At 31.9% G+C, this 27,470-nt stretch overlaps 1 protein-coding gene across 1 annotated transcript; it reads left to right on the forward strand.

The window, feature by feature from the left end:
* Positions 1 to 877: 877 nt before the first annotated feature.
* Positions 878 to 20,099, forward strand: LOC115887255 (heat shock protein 75 kDa, mitochondrial). Its single transcript, XM_030906636.1, has 13 exons — positions 878 to 1,199; positions 1,327 to 1,419; positions 1,492 to 1,733; positions 1,817 to 1,888; positions 1,942 to 2,102; positions 2,317 to 2,663; positions 7,678 to 7,861; positions 7,975 to 8,122; positions 14,682 to 14,806; positions 14,900 to 15,087; positions 18,330 to 18,561; positions 19,720 to 19,792; positions 19,872 to 20,099. The coding sequence occupies exons 1-13, from the start codon at positions 1,088 to 1,090 to the stop codon at positions 19,971 to 19,973; spliced, it is 2,079 nt and encodes a 692-aa protein (XP_030762496.1). The 5' UTR covers positions 878 to 1,087; the 3' UTR covers positions 19,974 to 20,099.
* The last annotated feature ends 7,371 nt before the right edge of the window (positions 20,100 to 27,470 follow it).

Raw genomic sequence — 27,470 nt, forward strand, 5'->3', positions numbered from 1 at the left:
TATTAAATACTGTAATGAATTCTACGACACAAACCATCTCCCTTCTAAAGAGAAAAAGATAAAACATAAAGCTTATTTTAGTCTTATCAACACACTCTTCTATAAAATATATGTCTAAAATTGCTATTAATCCACTAACTTGATATTTTTAAGAAATTATGATACAAACATTATAATGAAAGTATATTATATTAGTAACATTATAGGTAAAATGTTACCTCTATCTCCCATTGACGTGTATTGTTTAATAAGACTCGTCATGGTAGTATTTCAAAACATCAATACGTATATAATCAAAACTATTGTTGCCTGTAAATAACTAGAAATTAAATAACTTGAAAGAAATAAAATAATTCTAATAAGTGTAAAACCATTAAGAAAAAATCCGTACATGATAATTTTTAATTCTAATGTAAATATATAAATAAATGTTATTATTATTACAATTTTATATATTCATAATACTTTCATTCCACAATCTTCATTATCCTTCTTACCTTAATTTTGGATATCAAGATAAATCTGAAATTATAAAATTAATTATAGAATTTGTATTATTATTGATATACTCAAAAAAAAATTTTTCAACTGCAAATAATTCGAAAATAAACTACAATTTGGCAGCATCGACGATGTGCGCTTGCGTAGTATCGATGAGCAAATGCAGCAAATATGGGCTTCAAGGTCAGCCACCGGATCCACACAAGATCCACACCTTTACCCCAAAGCCTTTATCAAGCTTTGCAACCAAATCAGTAAATTTTGGGATATTCCTTATTTACAATTTCTAGGCTTGTTCGGTACGAAACACTCGAAAACCAAAAAAATTGTACATTCCTATGATCGATACAAGGATCGATACTATATCGATACACATGACAACTGTGTGACAACCACAGAGTGACAACTCGTATCACATGTCAGGTGTTGAGTTTTGAGTTGTTTTTAATAATTTTTAAATACACTCCATATTTTTAAAATAAGTGAAAATTTGTTTGGTTAGTTTGCTGAAGTTTGCCGAAAAAAATATTTTATAAAAGGGTTTTTAGTAATTCTTGAGTAAATTGAAGAATATTAAATCAAAATAATGATTCCTACTTCACGACTTACACGGTTAACCATTAGTAGAAATATTTTGAAATTTTCAACAAATAAATTCTATAGAAATATAAATATAAATTGTTCCAGAAGAAATACGAGTTAGTATACTTTTAAAATATTTAAACTAAAGATTATAATTAACATTTTGTAAGATGTGTCTAAATAATTCATTTATACATAGTAAGAGAATTAGTTTATGAATAGTAAAGAAAACAATAATTTTAGGCAAATTGTGTAGCTATAGATATCAACATACAGATGCTAAACAGAAGGATGAAGACTACCATACAATTATAAAGAATACAGAGAAAGCTACAGGTATGCCATATAAAAATTCAATAAAATATTTACTTACAAGATCAAAGCACATAATTAATATCGTTTTGTTAGGGGAAAGTAGTCAACATGAATTCCAAGCTGAAACAAGAATGTTGTTAGATATTGTAGCAAGATCATTATACTCTGAAAAAGAAGTATTTATAAGGGAACTGATTTCTAATGCAAGTGATGCATTAGAAAAATTTCGATATCTATCTATTTCTGATACAGAAGGAACTAGTATAAAAGATAGAGATAGATCATTAGAAATACATATTTCAACTGATAAAACTGCTAGGACATTTACAATACAGGTAAAAATATTAACAATTAGTTTCAGTACATATTTTATTTGCAAATTTTTATAATGTAAAATTACATATTAAATTTATTACAGGATACAGGAATTGGTATGTCCAAAGAGGGATTAACTCAGAACTTAGGAATAATTGCAAAATCAGGGTCAAAGGTAAATCAACAAAGTACTTATTTTTTTAAATATACCTAATACATAATTTTTAGGCATTTTTGGAAGAAATAAAACAAAAACAAGCATCAGGCGATAATAACATAATTGGACAATTTGGAGTTGGATTCTACAGTTCTTTTATGGTTGCTGATAAAGTTGAAGTTTTTACAAGAAATGCAACTGATGAACATGGATGGAAGTGGACCTCAGAGGGGTAATTATTTTCTTAATATTGAAGTTATCAATATCAAGAAATTTAAAATATTCATAATACAAGACTACTTAATGACTAATAATATACTATATAAATATCAAATAAAATTTTTCCAACCAGTTATTTATTTATAGAGTATAAATATAAGTTATGAATTTACTCATTTGCCACCCTTATCTTGTAATTAATTCTACTTATAGTTATTAATTTTTAGGTCTGGCACATATGAAATCCAACCAGCAGAAGGTGTACAATTTGGAACGAAGATTATTCTCTATTTAAAAGGCGATTGTCGCGAATTTGCCGATGAAGACACAATTAAAAATATAATTACAAAATACAGTAACTTTGTTGGAAGTCCAATCTACCTAAACGGCAAGAAAGTTAACATTGTACAACCAGTGTGGTTGATGGATCCCAAGTCAATCACCCCACAACAGCATATAGAATTTTATAAATTTATTAGTGGCAGTTATGATGTTCCAAGATATACATTACATTATAAAACGGATGTTCCTTTATCTATATCTGCTTTACTATATTTTCCTGAAGGAAAACCAGGTAAATACTTTTTATACATATGTAAAAGTACATTTTGCCCTATTTTGTTCCCCTCTTTTAAGAAAACATGCTTCATATGTATTAAACAAGGGTATTACTTATTTGAAGGCTTTGGAAATTATCAGTAATTATGACTTTAATCAAGTTTAAGCAAAGAATATTATAGTTTTAAGAACTCTCGTGTGGAAGCTTTAGTGATTTGTCATACGGTGGCGCTTTTGAACATAATCGAAGCCTGAAAATGCTAATATTTTAAATTTTGAGGACTACGCGCGGCGATATTTCGTACGGTGTTGCCAAACATATTTTATTTCTCGATATTTAAAGAAATATGTATTGATTATATATTTAGTATATTCGATAGTACATGAGGCATCCTAAGGCTATGAAAAAAACGTAGCTATGAAAATAAAATTTTAGATTTTAATTTTTTGTACCTTCTAATAAAAATTACTTCTATTCCAATAAAAATTAACTAGTATGATCATGTGTTATCTGTGTGCTAGTATTAGGAAACTGGAGTAAATAAGGAGAATATTAATTCGTTCTCTAAGATGAGCACTACTAAGTAATTTTTAAAATTCGACCCATAAGGGGGTGTAATTAGATAAAGGGATGTAATTATACAAAAAAAATCTGTACCTACTAGGAGTATGAACTTTTGCACAGATGTGGCGCATTTGAACATTGATAAGCGATTTTGGAAATGTATAGCCTAAGGGTAGTGAAACTGGGGGTGAAATTTTTGTACAAAAGTGTTAGTTCTAGGAGTATGAAATTTTTGTACAGAGTTTCCTTAAGTGACGAAAGTGAGTACCTAGAAGCTAAATTTTGACATTCATCCCTTAGAAATAAGGGATGAAAATTTGTACAAAAAGGTTAAAATCGGTTTTAGAAGTATGAATTTTGCAGACGTTCCTTATGTAACGTAATTTAGCATTAAGAAGCAATTTTTGGAAATTCGCCCTCTAAGGGTGTGAAATGAGGGGTTGAACGTTCTGGAACAATAAATTCTGTTCAAGGAATATGAGAATTTGCGCAGAGGTTCCTTATGTAGCGTAACTGAATAATTAGAGTGATTTTTGGAATTCATTCCTTAAGGGGGTAAAACTAGGGGTGAAAATTTGTATAATTTTTTTATGTAAAATCCGTTCTAGGACTAGGAGTATGAAATTCTGTTCAGAGGTCCCTTAAATGATGAAAGTGAGTACCTAGAAGCGAATTTTAGGCATGCATCCCCTAAAAAATAAGGGATGAAAATTTGTACAAAAATTTCTTAAAATCGGTTTTAGAAGTATGAATTTTGCAGACGTTCCTTATGTAACGTAATTTAGCACTAAGAAGCAATTTTTGAAAATTCGCCCTCTAAGGGTGTGGAATGAGGGGTTGAACGTTCTGGAACAATAGATTCTGTTCAAGGAATATGAGAATTTGCACAGGGGTTCCTTATGTAGCGTAATTGAATAATTAGAGCGATTTTTGGAATTCATTCCTTAAGGGGATAAAACTAAGGGTAAACATTTGTATAATTTTTATGTAAAATCCGTTCTAGGACTAGGAGTATGCAATTTTGTACATAGGTCCCTTAAATGATGAAAGTGAGTACCCAGAAGAAAATTTTGGACTTGGACAGCCTAAAAAATAAGCACTCCCTATAAAACAATTAAAATAAAAAAAATTGTCTAAAAAATAAAACAAAAGTTGGGGTGGACCACTCTTATCACTTAGGGGTCTAAAAAATAGATAACAACCTGGGAATAGGTTGTGACCAAACCAAACCAAACCAGACCTACTGAATATACATATAAAATTTTATCAAAATCGGTCAATCGGAGATGGTAACAAAAAACTTAAAAAAAACAACCCCTATTAAAAAATAGGGGATGATGGTAGAACGGTGAAAATTTAGGGTTGTTTGTATTTTTTAATGCCAAATAAAAAAATTAAAATATTTTTTTTTCAAAAAATAAAAAAATAGGGGTGGGCTACCCTTACCACTTAAGGGTATAAAAAATAGACAACAAACTATTTTCAGACCTACTCAATATACATAATAAAATGTCATTAAAATCGGCCAAGCCGTTTCGGAGATGGTATCAAAGAACAACCCCTATTAGAAAATAGGAGATGATGGTAGAACGGTGAAAATTTAGAGTTGTTTGTATTTTTAAGGCCAAATAAAAAATTTTTTTTTTTTCCAAAAATAAAAAAATGAGGGTGGGCTACCCTCTCGGCTACCCTTATCACTTAAGGGTATAAGAATAGATAACAACCTATTCTTAGACGTACTGAATATACAAATAAAATTTTATCAAAAACGGTTAAGCCGTTTCGGAGATGGTAACAAAAATCTTAAAAACAACCCCTGTTAAAAAATAGGGGGATGATGGTAGAACGGTGAAAATTTAGGGTTGTTTGTATTTTTTTAATGACAAATAAAAAATTAAAATATTTTTTTTTCAAAAATAAAAAAATGGGGGTGGGCTACCCTTATCACTTAAGGGTATAAAAACAGATAACAACGTATTCTCAGACCTACTGAATATACATATAAAATTTCATCAAAATCGATCAAGGCGTTTCGAGATGCTAACAAAAAAAAATTAAAACATCCCCTATTAAAAAATAGGGGATGATGGTAGAACGGTGAAAACTTAGGGTTGTTTGTATTTTTAATGCCAAATAAAAAAATAAAAATATTTTTTTAAATAAAAAATGGGGGTGGGCTACCCTTATCACTTAAGGGTATAAAAAAATATATAACAACCCTGTTTTCAGACCTACTCAATATACTTATAAAATTTCATCAAAAAATCGGCTAAGCCGTTTCGGAGATGGCAACAAAAAAATAAAAAACAACCCCTATTAAAAATAGGGGATGATAGCAGAACGGTGAAAATTTAGGGCTGTTTGTATTTCTTAATGCCAAATAAAAAATAAAAACATTTTTTCTTTTCAAAACTGAAAAAAATGAGGGTGGGTTACCCTCTCGGCTACCCTTATCAGTTAAGGGTATAAAAATAGATAACAACTTATTCTTAGACGTACTTGAATATACATATAAAATTTTATCAAAATCGGTTAAGCCGTTTCGGAGATGGTAACAAAAATTAAAAAAACAACCCCTATTAAAAAATAGGGGATGAAAGTAGAACGGTGAAAATTTAGTGTTGTTTGTATTTTTTAATGCCAAATAAAAAAATTAAAATATTGTTTTTCACAAAATAAAAAAATGGGGTGGACTACCCTTATCATATTTAAGGGTATAAAAATATATAACTACCTATTCTCAGACCTACTGAATATACATATAAAATTTCATCAAAATCGGTTAAGCCGTTTCGGAGGAGTACGGTAACCAAAACTGTAACACGGGAATTATATAAGATAATATTATATGTAAACTGCGGAGTGCGGAGAACGGAAAGACTGATTATAGCAATAGATAAAATTTAAAACTATAATTTAAAACTATTCAAGAAAGTACACACAAAACATGGCAACGCCGCGCGTCTATTCGTTCAATTCCGAGCAAAATAGCGAGGCTCCACGAAGTTGTCCCATCGACAGGTCAGATTTTGATGCCAGACGAGACTTCTAGGGTATTAAGATATTCTTTGGTTTAAGTTAAAGAAAAATAAAACATAAAAATTTTCGAAAAAATAAATAAATATTAAAGTAATAAATAATATTAAAAATATTTTCTAAAAGACAACAACTTTATAAAAAAATGCATTGATGAAAAATATTTTTTTTTTCAATGTCCAAATGTAATTTTTGTACATAAAATGGAAATTATTTAAAAAATTGTACACTCAAGTATATGTATAGCATTATATTCCAAGTGTCTGGAGAATTTCATGTAAAATGTAAAAATTATTATATACAGGGTGTCCCAGAAATAAGTGCAGATATTTTAACTGGTAGTATGTTTCGGCCTCAGAAACACGCCTATGAGTTTTTTTTGCAAAAAAAAATTGTTGAAAATTTCACTTTGTCACTTGTTTATTGACCTGAGATTTTTCTATGGTGTATCTAAACCTTGCAGCGTTGCCACTTCCTACATTATCCATATTCAACATATTAATTTGTCTTCACATCCACTGTAATTTTAAATTTGTACACAAAAAATTACAAATATTAATTCTAATCATATAAGTGTCTATTACTAACAATTCTAGAAACAAACCACATTAATTATTTTTACGCATACCACATTTTTATATTTATATTTTTAACTACATATACTTAAAAAAATAACTCTTAACATTGTCATATTACGAAGTAGTTACAATAAAAAAAAAACACTCTTTTAAATATTTCGTTTGTACTTACCCTTTCAATGAGAACCAAACTGGGTAAAATTATACATATTATTCATACTGAGATCACATAAAAGCAAATACCAACATGTTCAGACAATACCAACAAAATCAGACAAATAAACCGTATACGAACGACACACAATAACTCATATCACGGATTTTAGATTTCACTAATTATAGCATAATATACTTCTTTTGACTATCTGGCAAAACAGGTGGCAAAACCAAAAACCCTTAATAGTCGGTTATCGCCAACAGTTCTTAAAATATAGCCATTATTTTTCTCAACTCGGTTATTTTCAATTTATTTTAAAAATGGTAAAGAGAAAAGATGTTTCTTTTGACCAGATCTACCACCCTCTAAAATATCTGCACTTATTTCTGGGACACCTTGTATATGAAGTGTTTGTTTAAAATAAGCAAATTGACACTCACTAAAGGTTAAACTGGAAGTATTAGAAAGTGGAAAATATTTTAAAGCATAATAAGAATAAGTTCATCTGGAAATACCCTTAATTTGAAACATTTAATTTTATATCTAAATTAGGTCATAAAAACATTTTTGAACTTGTTTCTGAACTCTGAACTATTTCTGAAAAACTTTGTTCCTGAACCAGTTGCGTGAAAAACCTCTATATTTTATCAGCTTATCAGTACTAAATGTACTAAAGAATATATATTTTTTAAAGGTTTATTTGAAATGTCTAGAGAGACAGAATCAGGTGTAGCTTTATATACCAAGAAAGTTTTAATAAAAAGTAGGACAGACAATATTTTACCCCAATGGTTGAGGTTTGTGAAAGGAGTTGTAGATTCAGAAGATATACCGCTAAATTTGAGTAGAGAATTGTTTCAAAATAGTAATTTAATAAGGTAAGTATCAAATAGTGATCAAGTCATGAAATTTTATTACAAAAATATATTTTTATATTTAAGTATTTTTTTTTCTTAAATTATCTACTAGTTGTATACTTCTTTTTTTTTAGAAAACTGAGAGATGTTCTAACAGCTAGGATTATAAAATTTCTCTTAGATCACTTAAAAAAGAATCAAGAGGAATATGAAAAGTTTTATAAGGACTATAATATGTTTATTAAGGAAGGAATCATTACAAATCACAATCAAAAAGAAAAGGTAATTAGTATTATAAATCATTAATTTATAAACTTAGCTATATTCTTTAGAAGAAATAAAAAATACTCCCTAATAATATAATTTAGACTCAATTACTTTTATCCTTGTTTATATATTCTTAAAGTTGCCCAACCGACTAGACAAAATGTGCTGCCAACTGGAGGACAAATTGTGAACCTTTCGGGGCGGAGTCAAAAATATCGATTATTTTCGTTATTTTCCTCAGAGCAATGTAATAATATAGCCCGGGTTTCTGCGAACTTTAATAGTGATCAGCTGATTAATAAATTTAAACGAAACTTTTATTTTATTGTAAATTGTGGATTATTTTTGCCTGTTATTTTAAGAATTCTAAACCGTATTAACAAAGAAATTATTATTTCGATATGTTGGTACATTATTTATAATTTATGATAATGTTAATTTTTGATAATTAATCAAAAAAAGTTACATACCTATTTTAATTCGATTTAATGCAGGTTTATTAAAGAATCATTTCATTCTTAGATTATTTTATTCTAAATTGATCGTTTAACGAATTTTACGATATTTTTTTAAACATAAAACTTTAACTTAAATTTTTATTTTTTTTTAACATAAAACTTTTTACATTCTTGATTAAATGTTCAAAAAATTGCAACTTGCTTCAATATTATTTGACATTAAAATAAATATATTGTACTTAATACACCATCTAAATCTTTATTACACCAATTAAATCTTTATTAATGTAAAATATGGCCAGAGTTTTAAAATCAAGTTTACTTTACTTTGTATGTGTGAAGAATTATAAAAACTAAAAATTTCATTATTTTAACTCACACACAAATCCCGTTAAACCATAAAACTTTCTAAAAGCAGGATACATGTGTAACTGAAATAATTCAAGTACATTTTCATTAAAAAAATGTATCAGGAAAATAATTTAATTAGATAATGCAAAATTTATTTTTTATTCTGTTTCATATTATGGTCTTCAGTATTTTCAATACACAGGGTGTTTTCTACGACGTTTTCTATGGGTTTCTCGAAAACTACTGCAGATAAAGAGTCGGTTAAATGGGGAAAGAATTGCAGTTTTGTGAGGTCATAAATATGCGCCTTTCAGATTTTTGAAAAAGTTCATGGATTACTAGATATTTCGAAAAAAAACTTTGGCTATTTTAAAAATTGTCCCTAATTCCATTATAGTCTATTTTAATCAAAAAGTTTTCAGATAAAAGTTGTAGATAATCACATCCTTAATGAGATTGCGTCCTCCTAACGTCGTGAACGTTATTTTACGTTTTTAAGAGAACGGTTTTCAAGACATGTTAGAAAAGTTAAATTTAGATAGTCGCGCATCAATAGGGTGGTTCCAATATGACTTTCATTATGAAACTTCCCCCCCATAATGAAAGAAATGATTTATATCACAATTATGCAAACTCAGGGATCGGAAGAGGTGGATGGTGGACCAATTGCATGGGCCCCCTCGAAGAGGCGGTACGGGAGAACATTTTCTAAAATAACTTAAGTGTATGGGGTAGTGATATTATGAAGTTTTAGTTTGCGTAATGTAAATCGTAAAGAACCGTTTAATAATATATTCTGTGTTTTTATGTTATAAATCATAACAGAGTAAGAATACCATGCCAACTAAGTGAAATTAGCCAAGAAAGAAAAGAATTGGCTATAACTATAACTCTGTATCTAACTGTAATTTTTCGATAAAAACATATATACCTATATCGCTAAAAGCTTAAAAATGGTGATTTTTATGAAGTCATGGCCAACTATGGTACTCATTAGGTATGTAATTATCTACAACTTGTATCTGAAAACTTTTTGTCTAAAATATATTATAATGGAATTAGGGACAAGTTTTAAAATAGCCAAAATTTGTTTTTTTCGAAATATCTAGTAAGCGATAAACTTTTTCAAAAATCCGAAAGGCGCATATTTATGACCCCGCAAAACTGCAATTCTTTCCCCATTAACCGACTCTCTATTTCCAGTAGTTTCCGAGATACCCATAGAGAACATCGTAGGAAACTCACCCTGTATAGTATTTTGAAACTAACTATTATTATTATTTGACTAGTTTAATTTGATTAATAACTATATTATTTGACTAGATTAATTTAATTTCAAATAAATTTGATCAATTTTTTTTCGTATATTCTGCTACCAGAAAACCAAGATTATATGATAACGCACTTTTCAACGAAGTTGAAGGAAGATATAGTGTATCTATCACAATACTTAATAGAACTACTACAATTACAAGAAAAACAAAAAGAAGAAATACCCAAATACCCCTTCAGCTACTACTCAACTACAAAATAAACGAATATAATCTCTTAAAAACACTACACAACTACTTATTCTTATATTCTACACTGAACAGATTATCAATTTGATTACTAATTTATCAAACAAAAAGAAAAAATAACAAAATTATCCCTTCACCTACTACTTAACTACAAAATAAACTATAAAAACACTACTAAACTATTTTTGGTAGACTACACTAACATGCTACACTAAACACTATAATTAAACTTAATAAATTAATCTAATTTTACCCTACAACTGCAAAGAAAAAAGAAATAAGAACATTTTCTAAAACTAGAAGAAACAGAACTTCCATACGTGCGACCAGGATAATAGGTCAAGGGGACAAAGAATATAAAATACTTTAAAATGTGCATTCAGAAAGAAAAAATACCTCGAAAATTATCCAAACAAACATTTGTATTTTTTATCAGTGAGAAACATCAGCCTCGTCGGCGTTGAAGAATTTGTCGGGTATTTACAATGGTCGAATTGTATAATTGCCAGCTTTTATAGCATATCTAATAGACAAAAAGTATCTGGTCGATTAGTAACCAATTGGCACCGTCCGAAAATTATCGATTTTTATTTTCTCTGTTTTTATTGGTAGCTTCAAAATTCAGAGTAACAAAAAAATATTTCTGTAGGGAAACCGGTCCTGCCATCTAGTAGTCTTAGTCCATAAACGTCTTAGGTTGATCTACTTTAAAAATATATATACAAGGCTTTTATATACAAGGTATACTAGACATAATGTTTCTTCTTCTATTTCTAGTGGGATACGCTATATTCTATATTACAAATCAACACAGGGTTTATCACTCGGTTTATCATCTTTGTGTTTAGTTGATCAGTTCCTATACCCAAAATCAATATTTTTTGAAAGTAAAACACGGATTTCGTTTTCCTTTTTTCATTAATTTTTTCATTTAAAGTCTTAAGTAAAAAGTTCACAATAGACATGTTCACTAATTTCTAATTTCAATGAATTTCAATAGCTACTACATATGAGTAAAAAAACATGGCACTCAAAATTTTTCTTATAAACTATAATTTTCTCACATAAACGCAAAACAAAATTGAGAAATGCAGCAAGGCTAGAAAACGTACCAGGCACGAGGCTACTTGTTTTTGACGTCACTGCTTTGATCGATCGATGGCGTCCGTACGATCGTGCACGTGCCGCATTGTTTTTGCAGATGTTCGCGAAGGTGTAAATTGTTTATTTTCATTGTTTTGGTGTTTTGAAGAAGTAAAATGAGTTCAAATAAGTGGTGTTTTGTCCCTGGGTGTTTTAATACTTCAAAAAATACTCGACAGAAGCTTAAATCGTTACTTTGCGCCCCTTGCTTTTAATTCTTATTTTCTACTTTTAAGTGCATTTAATTTAAAGCTTGTTTTCAAAAAGGTTTTTTATCAATTTTTTTACTTGTAAATTTTTCGCTTAATATGGGTCCTATAGGGTGTCCAATTTAAAATGAGGTACATGGGGATCTCTCTCTTGGAAACCGTTGAAGATACAAAGTCGGTTAAATGGAAGCAAAGTTGCGTATTTGTGTGCCCAAAAATAATCTGTTTATTTTATTTTAAATTCATACCGTTACGTAGATACAAGGTGAAAAAGAAAATATGAACATTTTCGGAAAACCACCATATTTTCTTTATAATTGGAGCTAAGGTAATCAACATTTCAATATATGGGCAAGGCAACATGGCAATTTTAAAAATGATATCAAAAAAAACTTAGGCCTTCTATGTTGCGCACGGCCGAGGTCAGCTTTTATTTTTCTTATGAGCGCCATATTTAAATTTGGCATTTTAAAAATCCTTATTAAAAATGTTTTCAACCATGTATTTCAATATGACGCCCATAGGAAAAGCAAAAGTGCACTTCGGCCATGCGCAACGTAGTACGCCTAGACTTTTTTGGACATAATTTTTAAAATTTCCATATTGCCTTACCCCTATGTTAAAATTTTGATGACCTTAGCTCCAAAAATAAAGAAAATATGGTGGTGTTTAGAAAATGCACATTTTTCTTTTTCTCCTTGTATTTACGTAACGGTATATGAATATTAAATAAAATACACCTAGATTATTTTTGGACACACAAAAACGCAACTTTTCTATTTAACCGATCTTGTAACTTTAACGGTCTTCAAGATCCCCATTATTCCCCATGTAGGTACCTTTTTTAAACTGGACACCCTGTATACGTGTGCGAATTTTCAGGTCAATACAATTAAAATATAAGATTTGGCTCCTTCTCCTTAATACGGCCCTGTATCAGATCAACAATACGATAATTTTACATTGTCTTAGCTTCTATATACGCATGCAAATTTTCAGTTTAATATGATAATTAAAATTTAAAATTTGGCCCCCTCCTCCTAAATACGGGCCTCTGACAGCTCAAAAACTCAATAATTTTGTATTGTTAAAAACCAAGTGTTGTTTGTTATCGCTTTCAAGTAAATCTGTCCTCCATCTCACTAAGTAGCTTTGTTTTTAAACTAGTAATAAAGTCCAAATATTAATCACAATAAACCAAATTTAATATACAAACTACATCCGAGCACAACGCGATATGTCGTATTCTAGCTTGTTCTGTTAGAGATTCCACAGCGTGCAGACAGCACCGTTTACTCACGCGGAAATACCGATCGAAGCAGTGACGTCAGGCCAATAGGTGAGCGTTTAGCGGATTCAAACGATTACGATAATTACGCACGGATTTTTGAGGCATAAGGCTTTTACGGAATGTTATGAAACTTTGCATACTGAGTTTAATGACATAATTTTTAAGTTTTTAATGTCATAATGAATGATTTTATGAGAAGTAGGCACGTTTTAATTTTTTTGTGAACATTTCTATTATGAAATATTTTCAATTTAGAAAAAATAGAGAAAAAAGTGAGAGAAATTGTGATTTTATAATTTTATAAGTCTTGTATACAGTATGTCCCCGGATTCTCTTTACACGAGGAAAACGTTTTTCATCATTAACTTTTTGAGAAAGTGCATTTTTCATAGAAGTTCTTGCTTGTTCTAAAATGGTTAATCCCATTTATACTTTTCCAAATTTCCATATCTACCATTCTAGAGAAAAATATGAAAATATAATCCTAAAGTTCAAAACGCGTTTCTGTCTGTGGTAATATTATTTCGTTTTCATTCTTTAATAGATGAATAGATGGTTTTTATAAATTTTGATTTACGTCATATTTTTTACTAACTAAAATGTTAAAGAAACACATAATTTATAATCACATTATCCTTAGCATTGAACTGATTAAATTTTGTGCTTCTTTAATATACGGGATGCGTCTCAAAAATGGAAATGACTACACTTTTTGATTTTTAACATTTTTTGACATTTTCGCATATGGTTTATTTGAAATTATAATTTACGGTTCGTAACGAAAATTTGATTTGAAATACCAAGTGTGTGGTATCAAATTATTCGTAAAAAAAATGCTTTTTCCAAATATGCTAATGAGCCACCATCATTCCATTTGAAAAAATTGAGATATGATTAAAAATACGATTTGAGCATTTTCTAACTGGCCAGGACAAGACACTAAAAATATTAGACGATCAAATCTATTTTCCCAAGGATCCTTGATTCTATTTTCCCAAGGACTCTAGATTGAATTTTAAAATACGATTTTTTATTAAGCGAGAATGTCAAAAGTTGACATACGATATGTCATTCTATTTAGAATGTCATTTTATATCGTTAAAGTTGTAAAAGTTGTAGTTATTTCCGATGAAACAGGAAGTGACCGAAAACAATTGAATACGTCAATCAATCCTAATTTATGTCATATACTAACATACCAAATCTCGTTTAGGTTATAAAGTTATAGGGGTGAGCCACTTTTGAGACGCGCCCGGTATTAAAACAGTAAAAAATAAGAAGTTAATCAAAAATAATAACCATCTATCAAAGAAAGAAAATGCTTCATTTATCTATGATGAATATATAAAAATGATATAACCATAGAAACGCGTTTTGATTTTTAGGACTGGGAGAAAAAATTCAACTATATTTTCATATTTTCTTCATTTTTCTGTAAAACGGTATGGAAATTTGGAAAAAATAAACATAAAATAGTTTTTCCTCTTAAAAAGATGATCCGGGGACATACTGTATATAGAACACTCCATATAGATTAAGACATGGTATTTTTGGAATGTTTTTTTTTATTGAATATGTACAAAATATTGGTTATATTTTTAGGAAGATGCAGCTAAGCTACTACTTTTTGAATCTTCACACTTAGAACCTGGCAAAAAAATCACATTAGCAGATTATATTACTCGTGCCAAAGAACACAGAACGATCTTTTATCTAGCTGCTCCTAGGTAACTAAATAATAATGTTCCTAACAATTTTTATAAACTAAAATTATTTTGAGCTATTGAATTTAATATATTACTCAATCATCTTAATTTTAGCCGTAAATTGGCAGAATCTTCGCCGTATTTTGAGTCTCTGAAAAAGAAACAGCAGGAAGTTTTATTCTGTTACGATCCTTATGATGAACTAGTTTTAATGCAACTGCAACAATTTGAAGGATATCGATTAATTTCAGTAGAAAAAGACATGAGAGATGATAAGGCTGCAAGTGATCTTACTAATTTAGGTAAGCAGTGTTTTATAATGATCTAAATAATTCAGTGTACTACACATATACACTCAGATGCAAAAAAACGCAATGGAAATTTTTTTCGTCATATTTTTTTACTTTTAGTTCTATTTTCATGAACTTTTTAGCAACCTGTATACAGGGTGGCGCACCTCATTCACCTCGGTTGATTATACGAAAACGGAAAGATGTAGAAACAAAATATTTTATGGGTATATGTGGAGAGGCAATGTGCACGATTTAAAATTATTTTGAAATATACAGGGTGTTTCAGAACTAAGACCCATTTCAAAATTATATTTTTTCTTATGGAACACCCGGTATTTTATTTCATTTTTGGATACTTGGGCCCAAAAAAAGTCATTTATTATAAGGGTTAAATATGTTTAATACCTTTGGTTTTTGAGATATTTAATTATATTTAAATTTGTAAGCTACAATAGAATAGATTGTTAACACCCTGTACATTACTTTTGAGAATTAATTCTTGTGTTGAGTTTAAAGGCAGAGAAATAAACTTTACTGAAAAATGTTATTGCTTCCTTAAATTTATACAGGGGTATTAAAAATTGCTGATTTCTTTTAAGCATTTATTTTACATAAAAACTTTGTTATTTAAAATACAACACCCTGTATTTTTTTAAATAAATCGAAGCAGATTCAAACGCTCTTTCAAATTATATTAGGGTTTCCTATACCTATCTAGCTCAGATAGTGATTAAAAAGCGATTTTTCAATAAAATGGCAATCAAGATGGCTGGTGTCCCCATGGCAAGTTTCTGGTGACAGTTAGTAGCTATTTTCAAAATAGAAATTACTTTATAGATTTATTTAAATTTATATCAGTTTATTTATATTTAATTTACCTACAATAGTTTAATAAATGATATTTATTAAATATGTATTATTATTATATTCTATCAAGAAAAAGGAAGAAGTAATTTTTTCATTTATTTTACGATGCCTTGTAGATATATGGATTTTCTATAAAAGAGCCAATTACGGCAAATTCATTTTCTTCACTTCCAATTACGGGTTTCTGTCTAATAGGTTTTTTATAAACACTACCAGCTCTGCGAAATAGGACAAGTAGTTTTTCAAAGGAACGCTTATCGAGAAGATTCCTATTTGGATATCTTTGAGCATAAGCCCTTGAGGCCAAGAAGCAATTCACAAAATAAAATCACTAGTAACATATCCATTCGTTCCTCCAGCAGATGCTGCTTTATTTCTCTTTATAAAATAATGAATACTTACTTATTAAACTATTGTAGGTAAATCAAAAACAAAACAAAATAAAATCACTAGTAACATATCCATTCGTTCCGCCAGCAGATACTGCATTATTTTTCTTTATAAAATAATGAATACTTACTTATTAAATAATTGTAGGTAAATCTAAGTAAACTGTTATAAATTATAAGTAATAATGTCCATAAACTATTGTCGACTTTAAAAATAGTTACTAACTGTCACTAGAAAATGGCCATGGCGACACCAGCCATCTTGATTGCGATTTTATTCAAAAATCGTTTTTTATTCAAAATCTGAGTTAGATAGGTATAGGAAACCCTAACATAGTTTAAAAGAACATTTGAATCTGCTTCGATTTATTTTAAAAAATACAGGATATCGCATTTGAAATAACGAAGTTTTTGTATAAAATAAATCTTTAAAATAGATCAGCAATTTTTGATACCCCTGTATAAATTTAAGGAATCCATACCATTTTTCAGTAAAGTTTCTTTTTCTACCTCCAAACTTAGCACAAGAATTAATTCTGAAAAGTAATGTACAAGGTGTTAATAACCTATTCTATTGTAGCATGCAAATTTAAATATCTTTAAATAGCTCAAAAACCAAAGATTCATATTTAACCCTTATAATAAATGCTTTTTTTTGGGCCCAGGAAACCAAAAAAGAAATAAAATACCGGGTGTTCCATAAGAAAAAATATAACTTTGGTATGGATCTTAGTTCTGAAACACCCTGTATATTTCAAAATAATTTTAAATTGTGCACATTGCTTCCCCACATATACCCATGAAATATTTTGTTTCTACATCTTTCCATTTTCGTATAATCAACCAAGGTGAATGAGGTGCGCCACCCTGTATAAATCATTAATCAACTTTAATTCATAAACACAGTTTTTTATAAACTTTAGTATTTTGCTTATTATACAGAGTTAATTGAAGGGTTCTTTTTTAACCTAACTTTAAAACACCCTGTGCAATAATTTCAGAGCCATGTCTCTCTGACTCCTGAGCATTTTATTTTTTGACTCATATCAACAAATGCCTTTATTAATTTCTAAGAGCGAAATATGAACTTGCCACCAACAATTTGCAAATTTTTCAACTATCATTACTTTATGATGTTATTTTTTACTATCACGAGATGGTTTTCGTGACTATTGTCGTAATGTCATATCGACACCGATTAGAACTCTATATTAAAATTTAAAAAAACGTTAAAAATTAAGGATACAGGCTTGGTTTTAATAAGTATTAGTAACACTAACAGGATATTAAAAAAATCTAACTGTAATAACTACGTATACAAACAAAAAACTTTTAGACGTGCGTCGGTTAATACTGTTAATGAGGCTGTAAATATATTAATATAATATTAACATAATTTCAGCCATCTGCACCAAGGTCAATGACTTTTGCACAATCTTTGACAGTAAGAACCATATTTAATCGTACACAATAATAATCACCAAAGCCACCTCATCATTACAAAGAGTTATATCAAGAAGTAACGATAATTGAAAAAATTGCAAAATGTTTGTGGCAAGTTCGTTTTACTCTTAAAAATTAACCAAGGCATGTGTTGACATGAGTCAAAAAACAAAATATTCAGGAGACATGATTCTCACCGAAAAAAAAAATTTAAGAAAATTTGCTCACAAAATTATTGCACAGGGTGTTCTAAAGATAGGGTAAAAAACAACTCTTCGATTAACCCTGTATAATAAGTCAAATTCTAAAGTGTATAATATACTGAGTTTACGAATTAAAGTTGATATATTTATATACAGTTTGCTAAAAAAATCAAGGAAATAAAGCTAAACATAAAAAAATATAATATAAACTTGACAAAAAAAATGCCGTTGCGTTTTTTTTTGCATCTGATTAATTTGATACTTTGATTTTATTGTAAGGTTTAATTTACGCAATTAAAATATATGTTTCAAATAATAAATATAAGCTTCTGTTTAATATTTGTTTCAGGTGAAGACAGTTTACAAAGAAGTGAAATTAACGATCTTTCTGAATGGATTAAGTCTAAACTTAGTGGTAAAGTAACATCTGTAAATGCTACCACAAGACTGGAAAATCATCCTTGTGTGATAACTGTGGAGGAGATGGCAGCTTCTAGGCATTTTATCAGGACGCAAAGTCACGGTTTGCCCGAAGACAGAAGATACGCCATCTTACAGCCACAACTCGAAATAAATCCTAGGTGAGTAAAGTTTATTCACTTAATGTTGACAGTCAAGCTATTATTTTACTTTTCTGTTTATTATTGCCATACAACACAAACTCTTTCAGTTCTTTACTTTAATAACAACCAAAAAATACTTAATGTCTATATTGTCTATATTAAAACATAGAGTGAAGTAGAGTATGTTCGCCTTGCTTAAAAATGAGATTATATATAGAATACAAAGTGATATAAAGGTGCGTAGATAACGATCTCAGCAAGGGTTATGATGAAAAAACCAAGAGGATATATTGGTCAGAAAGTGTCAATGACATGACGATCTCTTAAATGAAACGCAACAAGTTATTAAAGAGAATGCTGTTGAAGCATTTGCTATTGTTTATTTCGTAATAATTTATAATTATGTCAACAAAATTATTAGTGTAAAATGTAAAGACATTTAAGCGGTAGTTAATAATGGAGTTTTACCAGCTGTACACTTTCTTGTGTGCGAATTTACTGACTAAAGCCCTCCAACCTCGTCAAGGTTACGTTTCGGGGTCTACTCCATCGTCAAGACGGCTTTGGTAGATTTTCTGGCTAGACCTGACAAGCCTTTATGCAGAACATGCACGTTAAATACCATATGGTACTTTTTGATGGTTTTATTTTGATGGATCACATGCATTTTTGCTTGAAGCTGGTGAGATCGATTATTAATCGCAGTAAGTGATGTTTCACATGAAGCGGACCGTCCGTCTGTACGTTCTATGTGTTTAAATACGTTGTTTCACATGCGTAGATTGGCACACACAACACAGGTAAGTACACCATCGGACCTTAAAAACATACGCGATCAACGAGGACGGTCCAGGTGAAACAGCGCTAAATCCAATAGGATTTCATAATTTGAAAAATAAAATCAGACAATTACGCAAATCCAATAAAATGCCATTATCTGTTAAGAGTAAGTTCGTTAATGAAATAGGAAAAATGTGCGTTGAAAGGACTATTTTGACGAAAATGAGAAAATGGAGCCTTCTTTTGAATTAAAATGTCAGACACAACTACCACTCACCACTGTCATATATTTTCTTGTTGACAAAGTATTACAAAGATTAGTGATTACGTTTATAACGTTTTGTTATTAATGGCGATATTTTCACAAAAATTACTAACTTTTTTTTCTTTTAATAGGCACCCAATTATTAAGAAATTGCATCATTTAAAAGGCAGCGATCCTGTCTTAGCAGAACTTCTCATAAAACAGGTAATACATTTTTTTGTTCAGATGTCTCATAAAAAAACAAATTTAAAATGAATTATAAAGATTATTATTTGTTTTGCAGTTATTTGTTAATTCCATGGTTGGAGCCGGGTTGGTTGAAGATCCAAGAGAACTTCTCACGTCGATGAATGAATTACTCGTCTCTGTTTTAGATAAGCATTAATTAAGTTGTGGTTGTGTATAGTTGTTAATCTTTTTTGTACATATGATTATTGATCTTAATCCGAAGTTGGTATTCTTTACCAACGAAAAACTAATTATTAATTAAAACAAGTTCATATAAAATAGACTTAAATAGTTTTATTTTAACTGCCTTTTCAGTTATCTAATATATTTCTAACAATTTGCAACCTAACCAAAATTATTTTTTGATTTTAAAAAGTTGCGTTTTTATAAATTTAATGTAATTTTCTTGTCGTTTTTATTTATTTTTATTTCACTTTCTAGCGGTTTAAGTAAATAACTGGTTCAGGTAAAACCTTACAAGTTCTATATATTTAAAATATTTTACTACCTCAAGTAACAGCCTGCATGTATGGTACTAAATTTCTCTGAAACCCTATATGACCTATTTCTCTAGTCTTTTTAACATGTTCTGGGTTCTTAATTTTGTTTATAACCGTGAAATTTTAATAAAAATTTCGAGTAAAGCTTGATTTTCATGCATCCGTTGTCCGACGATACGATGATACGATATTCATTTTATTGGTTGAATTTAAAGACTTCTATTGGTTAGAAACGGTTATCCAATCGAAGCCTTTAAATTCAACCAATAAAATTAATATCGTATCATCGTATCGTCGGACAACGAATGCATGAAAATCAAGCTTAATTCATAAAAAAATTGAAAAATAACATATATGTAACGTGTAAGACAGAGAATAATATAAATGACCAGTTGACAGACAGAGAAACAAAATCAAAATCGGCCTACAGTGTTGCCGGCTTTTATGTTTGTAGGAAAATTTGTGTAGAAAAAACAAACAAATTTTAAAAACTTTCATGTCTACCACTGAAATGAAGATAATATATCTAAGCTAAATATAATCTCTTACATCTGTAGTAAAATGAGTAACTAATTGTGAAAAATAAGGTTCCAACCCTAGATGCATCATTTTCCATAAACGCCTACTAGTGCGGTTTGAACTTTTGATGTAAAATCCAGAAATACCGCATAAACGAAATGTATCAACCCATCTTTTAACTCTTTTTTATACATTTGATTTTCCATTAAGCCGTCTACATCACTGTCTTCCACGTTAAAATCCAGACCACACTTCTAAAATGACCAAATCGGTATATATTGTATTGATTTTTTGTCAATTTTCAAAAAATAATTTAAATTTTACAGCAGTACGCTGTTTTTTAACACAATAGCATTGCTATAAGTTGACAATATCTAGATAATTATACAAACAAAACTACTTTATTTCTATAAATGCATAAATGCATTCATGCTAAACCTACACTATCAGAGAAAAGTACAACTTTTCTGATAAATTGAGATATTCAAAATTAAATTATTGTCTAATGTCTATGGATATTAGTAACTATGTAGTTTAAATAATTTTGGTAGGCTGCTGTTACAGATAAAATGGTATTGTCTTCAAACGACCAAAAGAAAAGGAAAAAAAAAACAGAAATAACACAAAAGAAGTATAAAAATATAAAAACAATCTTAATAATTAATAGGATATCTATTGTTAGCTATAACTTTTTGACAACGACGCGGCATTAATAAAATTAAGCTTTGGACAGCAGTAATCGTCATTTTCGACGAAACTTCCTTAATTTTATCAATTAAACATGTTTATTTGCGAACCTTGTAGCTCGAATACGACGTTCTACCTCTTCCCACAGATTTTCGATGGGGTTAAGGTCTGGTGATTGATAGTTACTGAAAAACCTGAACATTATTTTCCTGAAACCACTCCTGAACAAAAGGAGATAATGTTGTAGGTCATTATCCTGTTGAAACAAAAATCGTAGATGCATCTCTCACTCAGCATAAGGCAACATCACGTTTTGGAGAATGTCTCTGTATAGTATTTCCGGAGTCAATTGGAAGTATTGAGACTCTGGAAACTTAATATCTTCCTAGTGATACCGACAAAGACAGTAATTTTTTCAACATGCCCTCCTGAATTAAACCGTGAAATTATTTTTGTCACACTGTATTTTGGCAAATTAAACTGCTTAGAAATCGTAATCTTACGTTTCCCTGCTAAAATGGCGTTTATGACCATAATAAAAAATAGGTATCTTTGAATATAGCTGCAGACTCGGGGTCCGAGCATTGATATCTCGGTAACCGTAATAGATACGAACATGGTTAAATTAGAGCAAAGTTGCGCTTTGGGATGCCATCAAAAAGTTTTAAAAATTTCAAGGATTGCTGAGTTTTTTGGAAAAAACGGATTTTTTTGAAAATCATTTTATGTTTTCCTGTCGTTACTTTTTAGAAAATCAAAAAACTAATTGCACATTCTCATAGCCACTTTATTAGGGCTATCTTATATAATATTTTTAGATTTTCAAATTAGCTGTTAATTTGTGAGATACAATGAGATAATAATGGGGCCAACTTATTTTTTAAAGTTTTGAAAGAACTCAATCTCCTGAGTACAATGATATGCCACATTCAATATTTTTTTTTCGGACATTTGAACACAATTTATTTAAACTAATTTCAAGTCCGGGTCTTTTTTAAATATTTAATCTATCCATCGTTACAATATTGATACTAAGCTTTCAAACTTAACAATGACGTGGGGTAACATTGAATACGGAAAATGAAATGCAATAGAATAATAAAAAATAATATGAAATAAATAATATAAAATATAATCTACCTATATAAAATGCTAATGTTTATCTGTGTCGTCTCTACTGAAGTAACGACTTGCCCTAGAAAGTTGCTTTTTTTACCAAAAGATAGTTAATTGGCTCTTCTAAAAACTGTCGTCGCCGGATTTTTTGTTTTTCATTTAATTAAAAAAATAAAATAATAATTATTTTTTTCCTGATGTGGCGGATGCGCCAGGCTTCAAATAGTATAATGTTGCGAGCCGGTGTGGACTCGACCTAACCTCACAATATGGCCCGCCCTCGGATGACCTTAACATCGCATAGACACCGCAATGATTCATTCGTTCGAGAAGAATCGAGACCCACTAGAATGGACTAGTACATACGAGAACATTCGAAAACCTTCTCTATGCGCCTAACGATCTTTGGACTATTCTAGATTTCTTTTACCTGTCGGTATAAAAAGCCGGCGGCAGTGACCTAGAGAGGGCAGTTATAAATATACAGTTGACGCGCTAAAATTCAAAATAAATTCTTAGTTATAAATCGTTTGTAAATAGTTCTATAAGTCTTTTATCGTTATTGTTTTTGTTAATTAGTGTTAAATAAATAGTGTTTAAATAAATTGTGACTTTCTATCCACACGGAACCGACGAAAAACGTAACAATTGGTGTCAAGTGTGGCGTGTGTGATAGACTAGAAAAATAAAAAGACTGAAAATGGCTTCGAAAAAATTGTTGAAAGACTTGAAAGTGTCGGAATTAAAATGCACATTGGAAGAGAGGGAGTGCGAGACAGATGGAAAGAAAAGCATTTTGCAAGCCAGACTGAGAGAGGTTTTGATTGAGGAAGGTGAGGATCCTGACACATTTGCTTTGAGCTGGAAGGTGACCTTGACTCGTCATTGAAAAATTTGCAAGACAATTTAAACGACAATTTGAATAGTAAGATAATTAATTTAGAAGATAAAATGACGGAAAATTCCCAAAAATTAGAAGATAAAATCATAGAAAATTCTAAAGATATACAGGCCAGCTTTAATAATAAAATACTTAATTTAGAAGAACGTTTATATAACAAGATAATAGAAAATTCTAGGGAATTAGAAGAAAAGATTATAGAGAATTCCACGGAGCTACAAGACAAAATAGCACAGATTGAGGACGATGTTAACAGAAAAATCGAAATTTTAAAAGAAAAAATAGCGAAGTCAAATTCACCAAAATGTCAAGAAACATCGGAGGGACCGAAACTGGTCGAAAATAAGTATGTCTCAAAATCAGTTATTAGGCCTCCACAGTTTGACGGAAAAACCGCTTGGGCCAATTATTTTTGCCAGTTTGAGGCCGCTGCGAGAGCGAACGGGTGGACAATCGCTGAAAAGGCTACCGCTTTGACTGTCGACTGCGAGGAGATGCGACTGATATCCTGCAGACACTGTCACCATCGGAACAGGGAGATTATCAGCAATTGGTACGACATTTAGAAATGAGGTACGGCCAAGCTCATTTGGAACATGTCTATCATTCACAGCTAAAAAATCGCATTCAAAAGTCAAATGAGTCTCTGCAGGAGTTTGAAGCCGACGTAGCCCGCCTGGTTCGCCTTGCGTATCCTGCTACGCCCGAGAATGTTATGGAGCGGTTGGCAGTACAGACATTCTCCGATGGCTTACGTGACAGGGAGACAAGGCAAGCGCTTCTTCTAGCCCACCCAACGCGCTTGGTGGATGCTTTAGCACGTGCCCTAGAATTTGAGGCCGCGAAACAGTTCTCGGTCTCTAGTGAGAGTACGGGCGGTCAACCAATGTTCCGACAAATCCGTGGAAAGCATTGTACGGAAAGTCATGGAGGAGTACATGGGCAAGAAAGGACCGACTTGTTGCTGGAATTGCGGCCAGGCAGGACACGTAAGAAGTCACTGTCAAGAAAAAGACGTGGACTCGGTTTCGCCAAGTGTCGAATCAAAGGGACACATATGGAGCAGTACCCAACAGGTTCCAACGAAAACTGTTCAAGTCGCATCGCTACAACACAAGTTCAACAGCATTTTTGTGGCTAGTTTCGTGGATGGAGAGTTACGGACCATGCTGTTGGATACGGGTGCGACCAAAACGATCATCAGGCCGGATATCCTTAAAACATCAAAAAGGATTAAAACAACACAATGGCGACTACGTACAGCTACAGGAAGCTGCGCTCTCATCCATGGAGAGGTAGATCTTAATTTTGTTATCGGAAGCACCTGTTTTAATCATCGAGTGTTAGTAGCAGACATCGAAGATGAACTTATTCTCGGAATGGACATCGTGACCACTAGAGGTTTTGAACTAAACCTCAAACAAGAAATTTTGAAAATAAATGAAGAAGAAGTGGTTCTACATCGAAAATGTGAGGAGACGCTTCGCGTGGTAGTAGCAGAAGATGTTTCGATCCCTGAGCGCTGTGAGATATTTTTGGATGGTCGCCTGGAAGGTAAAACGAATAATGGGAGTATTATTCTGTTGGAGCCAAGGAACCATGACAGCGAAATAGGACGAGGGGTCGCTGTTGGAAAACCCCTGCTACGAGCGAAGAAGTCTGTACCGGTAAGAGTAATGAACACGAATTATCATTCTGTATCCTTGAAGAAGGGAACCCTGTTAGGGTACTGTTGTTCGGCCTCCTCAGTCATTCGAAGCGTGGAAGCCTCCAAAGTTTCGATTTCAAAAATTCCGGACAAAATGGTTAAGGAGTTAGTAAACGTTAAGGGATTATTTCCCGAAGATAGTAGAAAATTGAGAAACCTGATAATCAAGTATCAAGATGTGTTTGATAAAGGAGAAGCAGGACATAGAGGTCGTACCAATTTAGTACAACATAAAATTGACACCGGAGATGCACGACCAATCAAACAAAATCCGAGTAGACTGCCGCTCGCCAAACGTGAAGAAGCTGACAAAATCCTTCGAGAAATGAAAGAAGAGGGTGTCATCGAACCATCTAACAGCCCGTGGACATCGCCGGTAGTACTAGTAAAGAAGAAAGACGGTACCACCAGGTTCTGTGTTGATTATCGGCAACTTAATAATGTTACCAAGAAGGATAGCTATCCCCTGCCGAGGATAGACGATACTCTAGACACGCTGGCGGGGTCAACGATATTCTCTACGTTAGATCTGAAGAGTGGATATTGGCAAGTCGACATGGCGCCGAAAGACAGAGAGAAGACAGCGTTCTCGGTGGGCTCCGGACTGTGGCAATTTACCGTCATGCCTTTTGGATTGTGCAACGCGCCAGCTACCTTTGAGAGACTAATGGAGTCTGTGTTAAAGGGACTATCCTGGACTACCTGTTTAGTGTACCTGGATGACATCATAGTGGTTGGGAAATCCTTTGACGATCATCTGAAGAATTTGGAAGAAGTTTTCAAGCGACTAGGGAGCTCTGGTTTGAAACTTAGCCCCAAGAAATGTCATCTGTGTCAAGAAAAGGTACACTACTTGGGACATGTAGTCTCCTCCCAAGGAGTTGCGGTAGATCCACAGAAGACCAAGACAGTGGAACAGTGGCCAATACCTAAAGATAAACATGAACTACGAAGCTTTTTGGGACTATGCACATACTATCGCCGCTATGTACAGGGTTTCGCCACCATCGCAAAACCATTGACCAGACTTACCGAAGGCGAGGGCGTTTCTCTTGGGACTCAGATTCTGACGAGGCATTCCGAAAATTGAAGAAGGCCCTGACTAGTGCGCCTATACTTAGCTACCCTCTTGGCAACGGAAACTTTATATTGGATACCGACGCTAGCAATGTTGCGTTAGGCGCTGTTCTGTCTCAGATCCAGGATGGTCAAGAAAAAGTCATTGGTTATTTTAGTAAGACCTTGTCAAAACCGGAAAGGAACTACTGTGTAACCAGACGAGAATTACTAGCAGTAATTAAAGCAGTGGAACACTTCTACAAGTATCTCTATGGAAGAAGGTTCTTGTTAAGAACAGACCATGCTGCTTTGAAATGGCTGTTGCAGTTTAAGAATCCTGAAGGGCAGGTAGCTAGATGGATTGAACGATTACAAGAATTTGACTTCGACACAGAACATCGAGCTGGGGCAATCCATCAAAATGCCGACGCACTTTCCAGAAGACCTTGCGCTAAGGACTGTAAGCATTGTTCCCGAGCAGAAGAGAAAGAAGTGAAACTCCTAAGAACAACTGTGGTTAATGATAGCTGGCAACCCGAAGATCTTGCAAATGACCAAACCAGTGACCCAGAATTAGGTTTAGTAATTAACTGGAAAAACACAGGCCAAAGACCAACGTGGGAAGAAGTTTGCAGATATTCGCCGAACGTAAAGTCGTACTGGGCCCAGTGGAATTCCTTGGTAATAGATAACGGACTACTTCGCCGTGTGATCGAGAGACCGGAGGGACAAGAAGAGAGAGGCAGATCGTCATTCCAAAGAAGAGGGTCCCAGAAGTCTTGGAGGAAGTTCACAATGGAACCAGCGGAGACATCTTGGTGTTACCAAGACACTTGGCAAGCTGCGTGAACGGTTCTACTGGGTGAACTGCAAAGAAGATGTGAGGGCCTGGTGTAAGAAATGTGACATTTGCGCAGCCATTAATGGGCCACAAAAGCGTGGTAAAGCCCCTATGCGCCAGTACAATGTTGGTAGTCCCTTCGAACGAATAGCGATCGACGTGGCTGGTCCTTTCCCGGAGACGAACGATGGCAACAAATACATTGTGGTAGTAATGGATTACTTCAGCAAATGGGTCGAGGCCTACGCGTTGCCAAATCAAGAAGCGTCCACGATTGCTGATGCCCTTGTTAAAGAATGGATCTGCAGGTTTGGTGTTCCCAT

This window comes from Sitophilus oryzae, unplaced genomic scaffold, assembly GCF_002938485.1.
Source record: "Sitophilus oryzae breed Bouriz unplaced genomic scaffold, Soryzae_2.0 scaffold_557_pilon_pilon, whole genome shotgun sequence".
Lineage (NCBI taxonomy): Eukaryota > Metazoa > Arthropoda > Insecta > Coleoptera > Curculionidae > Sitophilus > Sitophilus oryzae.

What these genes read in the sequence shown, in the direction of transcription:
- LOC115887255 (XM_030906636.1), top strand. Translation starts at nt 1,088, where the DNA reads ATGATTCCTACTTCACGACTTACACGGTTAACCATTAGTAGAAATATT. An exon ending in TTGCAAAATCAGGGTCAAAG is followed by an intron (nt 1,889 to 1,941) that starts GTAAATCAACAA and finishes CATAATTTTTAG; the next exon opens with GCATTTTTGGAAGAAATAAA. An exon ending in CAAAATAGTAATTTAATAAG is followed by an intron (nt 7,862 to 7,974) that starts GTAAGTATCAAA and finishes CTTTTTTTTTAG; the next exon opens with AAAACTGAGAGATGTTCTAA.